The 13,332-nt window shown below is 42.0% G+C and overlaps 1 protein-coding gene across 2 annotated transcripts in view; it reads right to left on the minus strand.

The window, feature by feature from the left end:
• Positions 1-4,614: 4,614 nt before the first annotated feature.
• WDR7 (WD repeat domain 7) overlaps positions 4,615-13,332 on the minus strand; it is a 224,561-nt gene continuing 215,843 nt past the window's right edge. For both annotated transcript variants that reach the window (XM_070935976.1, XM_070935975.1), the window contains one exon: positions 4,615-5,037. In XM_070935976.1, the coding sequence (XP_070792077.1) occupies positions 4,834-5,037 (204 nt within the window). In that variant the 3' untranslated portion in view covers positions 4,615-4,833. The remainder of the gene's footprint in view (positions 5,038-13,332) is intronic.

The following is a 13,332-nucleotide window of genomic DNA, read 5'->3' on the forward strand; positions in this document are numbered from 1 at the left end:
CCCAGTTCCTGCAATTGCCACACTGCAATTACTAGCATTACTGCAGGAAAATACTAACCTAGAAAGCAGCAAACCTAGAAAGCAAGAATGTTTTGCTGTGCTCCCAATCTACTCAAATGTAGAATTCAAGCGTGGCAGTACTGCTAAATTCTCTGCCATTTGCCAATATTGAGTACGTACAGTATATGTGGCACTATTATTCACATTAATGTACTCTAGGTACCATTGAGGTTCTGATGATTTCATGAGCAAGTGGCCCAGCTTTGTTGTAAGCTAGTTTAAGTAAAACTCGCTTTATAAATTTAGTAGTAACAGGTCATTACCGTTTCCATTTCCATTTCCATCTCTGGCAGAAACTTGTAGTTTTTCCAAAGGATGTTTCTGTGACCTGATTCCATCCATCCATTTCATTCTATTCACTGTCTTCATGCCAATCATCATCAATTTATGTAGTCCATCATCTGCTTGTAGACGTGAGTTTCAGTTTGCTGATCTTTGCCTCAAGGGAGCAGTCGGTCTGCATGTGGCCCAGGACTGATCGAGTGATTGGTTCTTCTTGTACTCCCTGGCACTCTTGGTAATGCCTGCAGATCCATAATTTGAAGAGGTCCATCTTTTGTCTCTTTTTTTTACTCTATTTCCACGTCTGGCTTTCATAGCAATACATTACTATGGAACGTATTGGAAAGAGAGTGGCTTTAATTTGTTTCTGCATATGATCTTGTCATGACCTGTTTTCCTTCTAGGATTAATCTCTTTCAGTTCTTCAGCATGTTTCATCCGTTCTTGAAATCAAGCAAACAAAACCATTTACATTCATTTGCCATTAAGGGTTAAGTCCATTCATGGAGAGCTGAAGATAGCCTTATTTACAATGGGGCTTATGCAAACAGACAGTGTTGCTAAGTAGGGCAGTGAACATTAGAATGCAAGAACAATTTAGTGTTATTTCAGAGAAATTATCCATTTAGGTCCTTTCTAGCTGGACAGCAAATAATAAGGGGAATCGTGCAGTTTCTTAGAGGCAGACATTTTAATCAGTTACCATACACTGCGACTTCAGTAGTGACAACATTTTCATACAGGTGTCTCATCATGTCATCTTTTGCTTGTAAACTGCCAATGAAGCCACGCACGTTGCTACATTTACAAGGACAAATCCAAATACAGTACTAAACAAATCAATAAAACACTAAAAGCTTACACTGGAATGACAATACAAATTTTACTGCAGTGCTGAAAGATCTAGGCTATGATGAAATTTACAGTGAGGGCTGAGTAAGTCTTTCCGATGCAGATTTGCATAAGGGGAATCTTGAGGGAATTAAGAAGCCTTGGCAAAAATCCACTCAGTGCTACTCTAGCATAGCACCGTTCGTTTCAGTGAAAGGAGTCATGCAAGGCTCCTGTGACGGGCCAAGTGGATTGTTCAAGTAACCAGTACATAAATATTGATTCTCCTGTTAAATTACTCCTTTGTATAGGCCAGATTTTCTATTGGTCTGATTTTGTTTGAACAGGCATAATGCATCACGTTACGCATCTGCCGAAGACACAGCTCCAAGAGTCCATCCCTCCCATGCCATTGTAATATTCAAAATAGGTTTAGATCCTTCACAACAGCAAATAATGTCTTGTGGGTAAAAGCAGGTGGATCTGTTTTCCCATCACATCTCAAAATGCTGGAAATTGTTTGGAAAAACAAGACACGGTAAAGTAAAAGGAACAGTTACAGGGCCGATCATATAATTTGGGAACCGGACACCCTCCACTCAAAATAAAGATGGAACTCTCCTACAAGCCCTGCTGAAATAGTGCAGCATAACTGAAAAGATTTCCTTTCCTTTTGTATAGCACAGTGTAGTATGCTTGGAATATCTAAATTGGGCTTCCATGTTATAAATGCAGAGAACCTGCAGTATATCAAAATGGGAGTCACTTGCTGGTTCCCCCAAACTTGCTTCGTAATAGGTGGCATTGTTTGTCTAGATCCTGATGCATATTATTACATATTTATCATTTCTCCCTAGGTCACTAGTTATTGTAAGGAAATTCATAGTATCACATTGTAGGTAACTTTTAGACCAGGAGTGTCAAATTGGCGGCCCACGGGCCAGATGCATCATGTGCAGGCCACGCCCACCCCAGCTCTGTGAGTGGGAAAAATGTCGCAAAATGTCACGTGACAGCAAAGTGACACTGCGAGTTTGACACCCATGTTTTAGACTGCGTTTACCTTCTCCATACTGGAGTGCGTTTTTTAACTGGCAATCCTGAGATTACCATAATGTAGGACTCTGTCCTGAGTAGGCCTACACTAATAATAGGCCCCAAGTGCCCTGCAAAACATTTTAGCTACAAACTCCCACAATCCTTTGCTTCTGGGTTGATGGCAGCTAGAAATCCAAGCATCCCAGGAGATTGGAGATTCTCTGCTGAGATGCAACAAGTACCATTATGCAAATAGCTTAGTAAATTTGGAAACCTGCCTCTCCAATTTGCCTTATTGCTTGGAAATGGTCTCTGCAGAGTCTTGTTTATTTCAGGAAATATTAGCCAACCTTGTAATAAGGAATCTGCTTTTTTCCTCTCATGCATCATTCCATACAAATAAATGGGACCCCATAGATTGCAGGAATCAATGTGGAAAAAGAACGTGTGGATAACAAAAACAAATTATACATAATAAAAAAATAAACTTATCTGACAGGGAGTATCCCTAAATATCATTCACTGTACCATTTATGCCGTCATCGTAATAGAATTCAACAATGGTGTACATTTCTGTGTATTCCAGGGACAGTAGTCATAACCAGGTGCACACATGATATGTTTCTTTAACCACCTCCCCTCAAAAATCTGAATATGTACAACTGAATTTATCTCCACCAAACCAAAGATCAATAGCACAAAGTCACAGTGCTGTAAAACATTCTGAACAATTTCTTATTGTCTTTTAAATTTTCTCAAGGTAACTAATTATGGCTGATATAATGTTAGTTACATATACGGTATTAAACAGGTCACTAAACTGTTTGATGATAATCTCAATGTATGCAAAGCACCAGGAATGTTTCAGTGATATGCAGGAAGGCAAAGATGATGGACAACATTCATTTCTGGGGAGATGATGCAGACGCTGTGCTCAAAAAAATGCATCCAGTTGTCCTTCTGGATTCTTCATCCTTCAATTTTCACAATCAAATTTTCCACAGGCGGCCATTTTTGCTAAATTTATCAGCATGCACTAAGAGCATTTTCTCTGTATTCTCATATTCAAGTCTAGAAGTACATGTATACTATACATACAGTATGTTTAACACACCAGCATTTCAATAAAATATTTTCTATATTTCCCCCCCTCAGTTCTATAACGAAGGGTGGATGGGAGACAGACAATGTTTTTTCAGGAAGAAAATAAATATATAAGACAGAGGAGATATGTGAATACTAATCAGCCTATTATGATTTTTTTTTCTGATTAAGGATAACACTTGAAACTGATCCAAAGGTTAACTTTTCTTCGTATTTCTTGCAATAATGATAAAGATATGTTTTATTAAATAATTCTCTTAAATCTCTTTCCTCTGATGAATCCAAATGATATAAGTTTGCTGTATCATAATTAGTGACATATTTATGTCACAATAGAGTTTGACAATGTAAATGCGAAGACCCTTCATTTCTTTGCGAGAGGAAGCTGTGGAAGAGCTCATTTGTGGATACATAGTTATGATATTGATACATATAATAGCAGCAAAGAAAATATCAATATCCCCATTATCTCTTTCATATTATTGTGTAAATTTTCATTGAAGGAAAAAAAAAATAACTGGGGGTATTCTTTCTCTCCAACCTAAGAAACATAAAATCGCCTTTTTGTTAATGGGAATATGCCATTGTTTTCATCTTGATTAGAAATTACATAAAGAAAATGATTTCTTCTTTTCTATACATTTTCTTACAAAACCCCAAACATATATATAATGGGTCTTTAATGCCATTAACCAGTGACTTTAGTTAGCATCTCAGATTCTAGATATATAGGTGCCATATGACTCTCTCTCTCTCTTTTTTTTCCAGGTAAAAAATACCAAAAGAGTATATATGGGACTTGTGGATCTTTCCTGATCCTATCAGGATTTCAAAAATGAACAGAGCATTCTTACTCCAAGATCTTCCAAGAACTTGGAAGAATTTCCGTGTAAACACATAAGCTTTGGTAAACATGATATTTCAAAACACTTTGAAGGATTTTTTTTTCCCATTTAGGCTCTGAGGATTTTAGCATTCTCAGAATGATGAGATTCAGACCAGTTTTAATGTTGTGATTTTCTTTTTCAAAGTCACTAGAATCAAGATTCTCACCAATCTAGCCAGACCCAAGTTACATTCTCAAGCTCCTGTTTTGTTTTGTTTTTTTCTCATAGTGATAAAGAGAATAATCTTGCAAGATGTTCTAATTGCTGAAATGGGTCTGCATTCCTCTAAACTTAAAGTTCTCTTGGCAACTTTAATATGTGTGGACTTCAACTCCCGGAATTCTCTAGCTAGCTGGCTAGGGAATTCTGGGAGTTGAAGCCCAGGCATCTTAAGGTTGCCAAGGTTGAGAAATACTGCTCTAAAGGAGTGCTTAAGCAATACTTCTGCTGTGCAGAAGCCAGCAGAATATATATTGTCTGGCCAATCCTGGTCCATAAATCTTTGGGTATTTAATACCTCCAATATTAAGATCATAAAGAGGGAGAATCAATTTACAAGAACTTTCAAAACACATTTGTATTTAGAATTGGAGGGGGGGGCAGAAAGAAGCCTCTTTCACACACCCTAACTTTACACCACAAATCGATGTTCTTTGCCATCATGGGCCATAAGAATAAGATTGCGGTTCGAAGTCCAGATAAGCCTGACCAGTTTGAGGGCATTATGTGAACCTGGAGATGCAGGTTGGACAGGAGGCACCTGGTAGGTTTTAATACAACGGAGCTGCGGTGCAGAATTCAGCATCCCGATGCTTCCCAACAGAGAGGTGTTCATCTGGCATTGGGAGAAAGGGGAGAAAAGGAACAAGTCAATCAATATTGAAATCCATACATTTGCCTTATGAAGGAATACAGATAGTATTATTAGTCTCGAATTAAGACCATTTATCTGAGAACCGTCTGAACTTACAACAGGGCTGGAAAAAGAACGGTTTATGACCTGTCTTCACATGTACGACTGTCACAAGGTCTCTGTGGTCACATAATCAAAATTCAAGCACTTGGCAACCAGTATGTATTTACAATAGCAACAGCACTTAGACTTATATACTGCTTCACAGTGCTTTACAGTCCTCTCTAAGCAATTTACAGAATCAGCAGATTGCCCCCAACAATCTGGGTCCTCATTTTACCGACCTTGGAAGGATGGAAGGCTGAGTCAACCATGAGCCTGGTGAGATTTGATCTGCCAAACTGCTGGTAGCTGGTGATCAGCAGAAGTAGCCTGTAAGTATTGCACTCTAACCACTGCGCCACCGCGGCTCTGCAATGCTTGCAGGATCATCTGATTATCATTAATGTCCTTTCCAAGGGTGGTTCTGACAAAGTTAATGGGGGAAGTCAGATTTGCTTGTCAAACATGGTGATTCACATCAACCATGGTAAAAAACCGGAAGCAATATGCTCTGTCCCATATTTGGGTAGACCAGGTTGCCCTGATAGACCTGACTCACCGGAAAAACACTTAATCTCTCCCCTGGTACAGCCAACAAAGCGAGGGGAGCCCATGGCTTAGAGGTTAATACATCTGCCTAATATGCAAGCAGCCTGGGTTCGAATCCCAGAAGGGTATGGCGGCTAGCTGATGAGAGCTAAAAAGCTCTCCCTTTATTTCTTTGTCGGTAAATTTAACACAGAATAGTTTGTTGCGGAAGCGACTGCCTGCGAAGGCTCCTGGATTGGGGCTGAAAGGCGAAAGCGGAAGCAGTTATGCTCCATCCCATATCTGGGTACACCGGAAGAAACACTTCATGGCAAAAAAGGTTGTAAAATCGGACATGACTCACTTAACAATGGCCTCACTTATCAAAGGAAGTTCTGGTTCCAATTGTGGTCATAAGTCAAGGACTACCTGCAATACAGCACTGAATTTCCTAAGAAATTCCCTAAAAGGCTGAGGGAAAGTCCTTGAGTAAAACTTCATGCTGCTACCAACGTCACTTCTATCCTTCTGTAAAGATCAGCTATAGTTTGACTTAATTCATCTCAGGCCAATAAATGGAGTCTTAAGTCCTGAAACTCAGAAGCCTTTTCGCAAATATTCTTGATGAGGCTGCCATATCAACCTCATTTGCCCTCTTCAGCCAAGCTGTGTTTTTTTGTGAGGGGAATCCATAAAGACAATTTAATTACAGCTGCCCGAGATAGCTATAATTTCTAAGGCCATTTCACACTCTATTTAGAAGTTCAATTTTTACCTCATTCACCATGAAAAGTGATAGCACGCATGCACGCACGCACACACACAAGACACACCATCAACAAAGGCAAAAGCTTTAGGCTTGTGTTAATTTCTTATCAGAGAAGATCTGACATTCACGGATGTCTTAATGGGAAAGGTGCCCGTTTCAGACTTTTTGTTCAAAGTTCGCCATCACAAATCCACCAAACTCTCTCTCTCTGTGTGCATGTGTGTGTGTGTGTGTATGTTTTTGTGTGTGTGTGTGAGAGAGAGAGAGAGAGAGAGACCTCTGCAATTGGGTCACGTGATTCTGGCTTTTCATTTTGCCTCCTTTAAGGTCAGCGAGTAGACAAATAGTTACTGACAAGTGAATACATCTCATCCCATCTTTCTAATCAAACTACTAATGTAACCTTCTGGCATTGCTCCAAATATGAGCTGATCAGTGGATAATAGGGGGTGAGGGTAATCTTTTTTGCACTTTCTATGGGTAGGCAGAACTTTTGTCACAATTTTTTTTTTTTTGGAGGGGGTTATTTTGGTTGTGGGGAAAATGAAGACTGAGAAAGTACAGCTGATAGTCAGAGGGGGAGTCTGTGGATAAGAGACTTTCTCTTGAGTGTTTGGAGAATATTAGACAACTTGTGACACACACACACACACACACACACACACACACACACACACACACCCCTGGGCTCATCATTTCAGAGACATTTCCTTACCAGATTCCACAAAGACAGAGTTTCAAATGTACATGAAAAGTTCTTCAAAATTCAGACAGATATTCAGGGATGTATCTGCCTTGAAAGTAGCCCATATACAGAACTGTATATATAGCTCAGTCAAACATCAGGAGCTGACCACAGAAAATATTTTATGACATTTTGCATTATGTCATGAAATGTTTTGTGATAATTTTTATACCATAAAATATTTTACAAAATTTGCCAAATTTCAATTCCTCAGGAATTGCCTGTTTCATAGGGGAGAGAGAGAGAGAGAGAGAGAGAGAGGGAGGGAGGGAGGGAGGGAGAGAGAGAGAGGGGGGGGGGAGACTGGCCCAAGATCTCCCAACTGGCTATGTGCCTAAAGCGGGAGTAGAATTCAGAAGCTCCTGGTTTATAGCCTGATGCCTTAATCACTACACCACACTGGCTGTCTTTGTAGCCCAATAGTCTCCTTTTAAAATCTTTGTTAACTTTATAACTTTATAACTCATTGGATCAGGAGTGGAGTAACTTTCTTTTGACGTGGCACTATTTATTGACTGCCTATTTTTTTGTTAAAGGAATCAAGAAACAAGCAAACAAAATTAGCACTGCTGAATCCTGGTATTTTGCCATTAAATTTCAGTGGTCCCATTTCTAGGATCTGTAATAGGATGTGGGTGAGTTTATGGCACGTGTGGCTTGGTCCCCACTTCTGTCCTAGGTGGTTATGAATACACATCTGCCCCAAAGGTGATTTTTCATGAGGCAACTGGGCTTTCTGGTTTTTTCTTTTGAAGACGTTTCGCTTCTCATCCTAGAAGCTTCTTGATGTCAGCGTTCCAAATTAGGCTTTCTTCCAGCGCTGACATAACAAGTTGAAGCAGAAAGAGCGGAAGCTTGATTTATTGCTGAGATGAACTTTTACCTAGTTTTGTATGTATAGATAGGGTTTCCTGGGAGACGAGGATGGGGGCTGCATTCCTGTGAAAAGAACGTGCCGGGATGTAGAGATGGATCTGTATGATGGCCAATGGGACGTTGGGGTTGGAGAGCGGAAGAGGAGGGGGTTGGAAGGAGGGGCCAGTTTGGCTGCAATTTGAGTCAGAAATGTCGGATTCTGCTATTCTTAAAAATAAAATGATTCATTAGACAGCTTGCGCTTGAGAATGAAGTTTATTCAAGATAGCACCGAAACCTGACACTTCAGCTCTGACAGGATAGTGGGGCTGGATAGTCAGAGCTGAAGAAGCTTCTTGGGTGAGAGGCGAAAAGTCTTCAAAAGAAAAAACAAGGAAGTCTAGTTGCCTCCTGAAAAAGCACCTTTGGGACAACCATGACCTGGATGACTGAAAATCTCTACAGACTTCTACATACACATCTGTGTTTTCTTGATAACTGTCTGTTTGCAAATTAAAACATTCTGAGCTGACTTCACAGACTTCCTGGTAAGCCTGCTGTGAGAGATCTATCGGAAGTGCTTCCAGTAATACAAATGGATTTATATAAACACTAGATATTATTATTGATACTCTCTTGTAGGGATGCTTTGCAATCTAAGCATCGCCTGGACCTATTCCTAAATTCTGCGAAGCAACTGCAATTTCTTGAAGCCTTGGTGCTGAGGATCTCCTAAGGTTTTCTGGATATTTTATTTATTTTATTTTATTTTATTTTATTATTCATATTTCTATGCCGCCCACTCTCCAAGGACTCTGGGCAGCTTACACCAAAGACAGTATACTAAATAGCATATTGCCCCCAACAATCTGGGTCCTCATTTTACCCACCTCGGAAGGCTGGAAGGCTGAGTCAACCTTGAGCCAGTGAGATTTGATCCGCTGATCTAGCAGTCAGCTGAGGTAGCTGCAGTACTGCACTCTAACTACTGCGCCACCTCGGCTCCTTTATGTTTATCTCCAGAAGAGACTTCCTACACTTGCATGAACATGGTCTTCTAGCTTACCGTTTTTTCCCCTTGCACCGTTCAAAGAGGAAAGTAGCAAAAGTAAAATAGGAATGCACTGATTTATGAACCGAACATTAATATTTTGCTGGAAAGCTGCATGCTTTAAAAAAATAATAATAATCGGTGTCATGCAAATGTTATGCAACCCACTTCTTTTCTCTAGCCACCTGATATGTGTATGCATATTAAATGGTTGTAATTGCACCGTCCGGCAACAAGAACAGTTTTCTCTGTTTTTTGCCGCTTCGTGAATAAAGTTGGGTATTTAATTCATACATTATTTCAAAATAAATGCAGTATTTTGAAATGCAATGGGAATGGTGGAGAGGAAGCATTTAAGAGGCAGCAGTTTTCTCCTCTCTGTGTCGGTTCCCTAAGCAAAACATCCAGGAAACAAGCTCTTAAATTCCAACTGGAGCTTCCAATTCACTTCATAACTGGCCTATTTAGATCACTTTGTTATGTAGGTGATGTGCCTGTGCAAAGAAATGAAGCGGTAGTCCTGAATGGTTCCTTTAATCAGCTCAACCCATTAGGAGGGGAAACCTTCCCAGAACAGATGGGGATGGCAGAGTCAGCTGCGCGCCTGAGATTTTGACACATGGAAACCTTGGCATATTCTGGGACGTTTTTAAGATGCGCTGCTGCCGATATCATGTTCTGAATCCTGATCAGCGCAACAGAGAAGCCATTACTTTCTTTCTCTCTCTCTCTCTCTCCCCCCCCCTTTTTCCTGGTCCTTCTGAACAACGAAATGGTGTCAGAGAATGTAAATCTCTAGCAGGGAGCATGCAAGCCCCACTGACATTTTCACAATTTAAATCATCTTGAGTAATAACCCTTTTAAGATGACTAATGTTACTGATTTTCTTGCATTAATAGCAGTGCTGAATAGACCCACTGGAGGGAGAGGAGGAATCACTAGTACATAAGACTACATTTTTAAATAAATGTAACATGCTGGCTATTGTTAACTCCTTCTGTTTAAGCTACCGTTTAAAAAAAAAATCAAGGGGAAAAAATATTCACAGCTAGAACTAAGCTCAGCAGTTTATGGCATATGTTGAAGGATGGGTCTGCACTGAAGCAGGGTTGTTGCGGCCACTCCCCCTGGTAATCTTAGATGATCATGTAAAACATTGCAATCAATAAGCTTGATTGCTTTCTAGATCTTCCCACGTAACCGAACTAAATACATGCAAGTGATGGAAGAGCATTTTCGCAGTTCTTATTCATTGCTTCCTAAATAACACACTCTGCGATGACAGACGATAAATTCAATACTCTTTAATGACGCACAGTTATCATCAAATTAATGTAGAAAGTAATAGTAAATTAAAATTATGTACTAGCTGTTAGTTACAGGGATACTGAATCCAGGGTAGCAATAATTCTGCCGCTGCAGTTTTTTCCTTCATTGAGCCATCCGCCTACAAAGGCAGGCATTGCAAACAAAAGGCACAATTTCACTTACGGGTGTCCCTCTTCAATTCCTGGGTTGTGTGTTGTATAATCAGGGGGCGCGATAGCTCAGTGGTTAAAGACACTGAGCTTGTCAACTGGATCGCTGACAGCCTGGGTTCGAGACCTGAGTGTCATACGATGGGGTGAGCTCCTGTTACTTGCCCCAGTTCCTGTCCACCTAGCAGTTCGAAAGCATGCAAATGCAAGTAGATAAATAGGTACCACTTTGGTGGGAAAATAATAGCATTCTGTGCACCTTTGGTGTATGGCCATACTGACCACATGAAATTGTCTTTGGATAACGCTGGCTCCCTTGGCCAACAAACGGAGATGAGCAGATGGGGAAATCTTTACCTTTACCTAATCTCCATTGATTTAAGATGTTGTGTAGGGGAACATCCTGAGATATGGTGGGCTACATTTTTTAAAGTTTTCACCCGTCATTTTGTTTGGGAGTATGTTCTTCCATGATTCAGGTTTTAGTATTAAAAACAACAACAATAACTGAACACTACATTTATTCCATATCTGTAGTTAAATTGTACAGTCCATTGAATACTGACCCATGCTCTCGGCACAGCTCGAAGCAGAACTGCCCTCTGTGATTTAATAAAAATGCTTCATAAAGTATTTGAAAAGAGTTCATAGGGAACTAAGGGTAGTCCTTGACTTACAACCATTCAACCATTTAGTGACCAGAGTTTACAATGAAAAAAGTCCCATACAACCAGTCTTTGTGCTTATGACTGTCGCAACATCCCTATGGTTGTGTGATCAAAATTTAGGTGCTTGGCAACTGGCATGTATTTATAACAGTTGCAGTGTCCTGGGGTCATGTGTTTGCCATTTGCAACCTTCCCAGCTGGCTTCCGACAAGCGAAGTCAGTGGGGGGAAACTGGATGCACTTAACGACGTGACCAGCTTAATGACTGTGGCAAAAAAGGCTGTAAAATTGGGCATGACTCACTTAACAACTGATTTGATGGCAACAACAACAACAACAACAACAACAACAATAGTAATAATAATAATAATAATAATAATAATAATAATAATAATAATAATAATAATAATAATAATAATAATAATTTTATTTCTATACCGCCCTTCTCCCGAAGGACTCAGGGCGGTGTACAGCCAATTTAAAAACACAAGACACAACAATAATTAAAAATTAAAATAATTAAATAGATTTGGCCGATTTAAAACCCCAAAAATTTAAAATACCCCAATTTAAAATTATTAAGTTGATCGCCCGGCCTGGCGGAACAACAGGGTCTTCAATGCGCAACGAAACACCCGGAGGTCGGAGATCTTGCGTATTTCCGGGGGCAGTTTATTCCACAGGGCTGGGGCTCCCACAGAGAAGGCCCTCCCCCTGGGTGTCACCAGCCGACATAACTTGGCTGATGGCACCCTAAGGAGACCCTCTCTGTGGGAGCGGACTGGTCGGTGGGAGGAACACAGTGGCAGAATGCGGTCCTGTAAGTAACCAGGTCCTAAGCCATGGAGCGCTTTAAAGGTGGTAACCAACACCTTGAATCGCACCCGGAAGACCACTGGGAGCCAGTGCAGCTCGCGCAGGAGGGGTGTCACGCGGGCACAACGAGTTGCGCCCATAACCACCCGCGCGGCCGCATTCTGGACCAGTTGGAGCCTCCGAGTGCTCTTCAAGGGGAGCCCCATGTAGAGAGCATTACAATAGTCCAGCCGGGAGGTGACAAGGGCATGAGTGACCATGCGCAAGGCGTCCCGGTCCAGAAAGGGCTGCAACTGGCGGATCAGGCGAACCTGATAAAAGGCCCCCCTGGCCACGGCCGTCATATGCTCTTCTAAAGACAGCCGTGCGTCCAGGAGGACACCCAGATTGCGAGCCCTCTCTGTGGGGGGCAAAGATTCACCCCCAATAGTCAGCGATGGCACCTGCTGACTATATCGGGACGCCGGCAGGCACAGCCACTCGGTCTTGGACGGGTTGAGTCTGAGCCTGTACCTCCCCATCCAGACCCGCACGGCCTCCAGGCAGCGAGACATCACATCAAGGGCATCGTTGGGGTGGTCTGGGGTGGAGATGTACAGCTGAGTATCATCAGCGTACAGATGACACTTCACCCCAAAACCACGGATGATCTCACCCAGTGGCTTCACATAAATGTTGAACAGAAGGGGCGAGAGGACCGACCCTTGTGGCACTCCCCATGCGAGATGCCTCGAGGTCGACCTCTGCCCCCCTGCCAACACGAACTGCGAGCGGTCGGAGAGGAAGGAGGAGAACCACCGCAGAACGGTGCCCCCTATTCCTAACCCTCTTAACCGCCGCAGCATGATACCATGGTCGATGGTATCAAAAGCTGCTGAGAGATCTAATAGGACTAGAACAGAGGAGCAACCCCTGTCCCGAGCCCTCCAGAGATCATCCACCAATGCGACCAATGCCGTTTCTGTGCTGTGCCCCCGCCTGAAGCCCGACTGGCACGGGTCTAGATAGATAGCTTCATCCAGGTGCCCGGGCAGTTGTCGTGCCACCACACTCTCAACAACCTTCGCCACAAAACGAAGGTTGGAGACCGGACGGTAGTTAGCTAATTCAGCCGGGTCCAGGGAAGGCTTCTTGTGGAGCGCCCTCATCACCGCCTCTTTCAAGGCGGCGGGAAAGGCACCCTCACTCAGAGAAGCAGTTATAATCCCCTGGAGCCAGCCTCGTGTAACCTCCCGGGAGGCCAGTACCAACCAGGAGGGACACG

This window comes from Pituophis catenifer, unplaced genomic scaffold, assembly GCF_029215685.1.
Source record: "Pituophis catenifer annectens isolate HBS135680 unplaced genomic scaffold, rPitCat1.0.hap2 SCAF_2, whole genome shotgun sequence".
NCBI classification, from domain to species: domain Eukaryota; kingdom Metazoa; phylum Chordata; class Lepidosauria; order Squamata; family Colubridae; genus Pituophis; species Pituophis catenifer.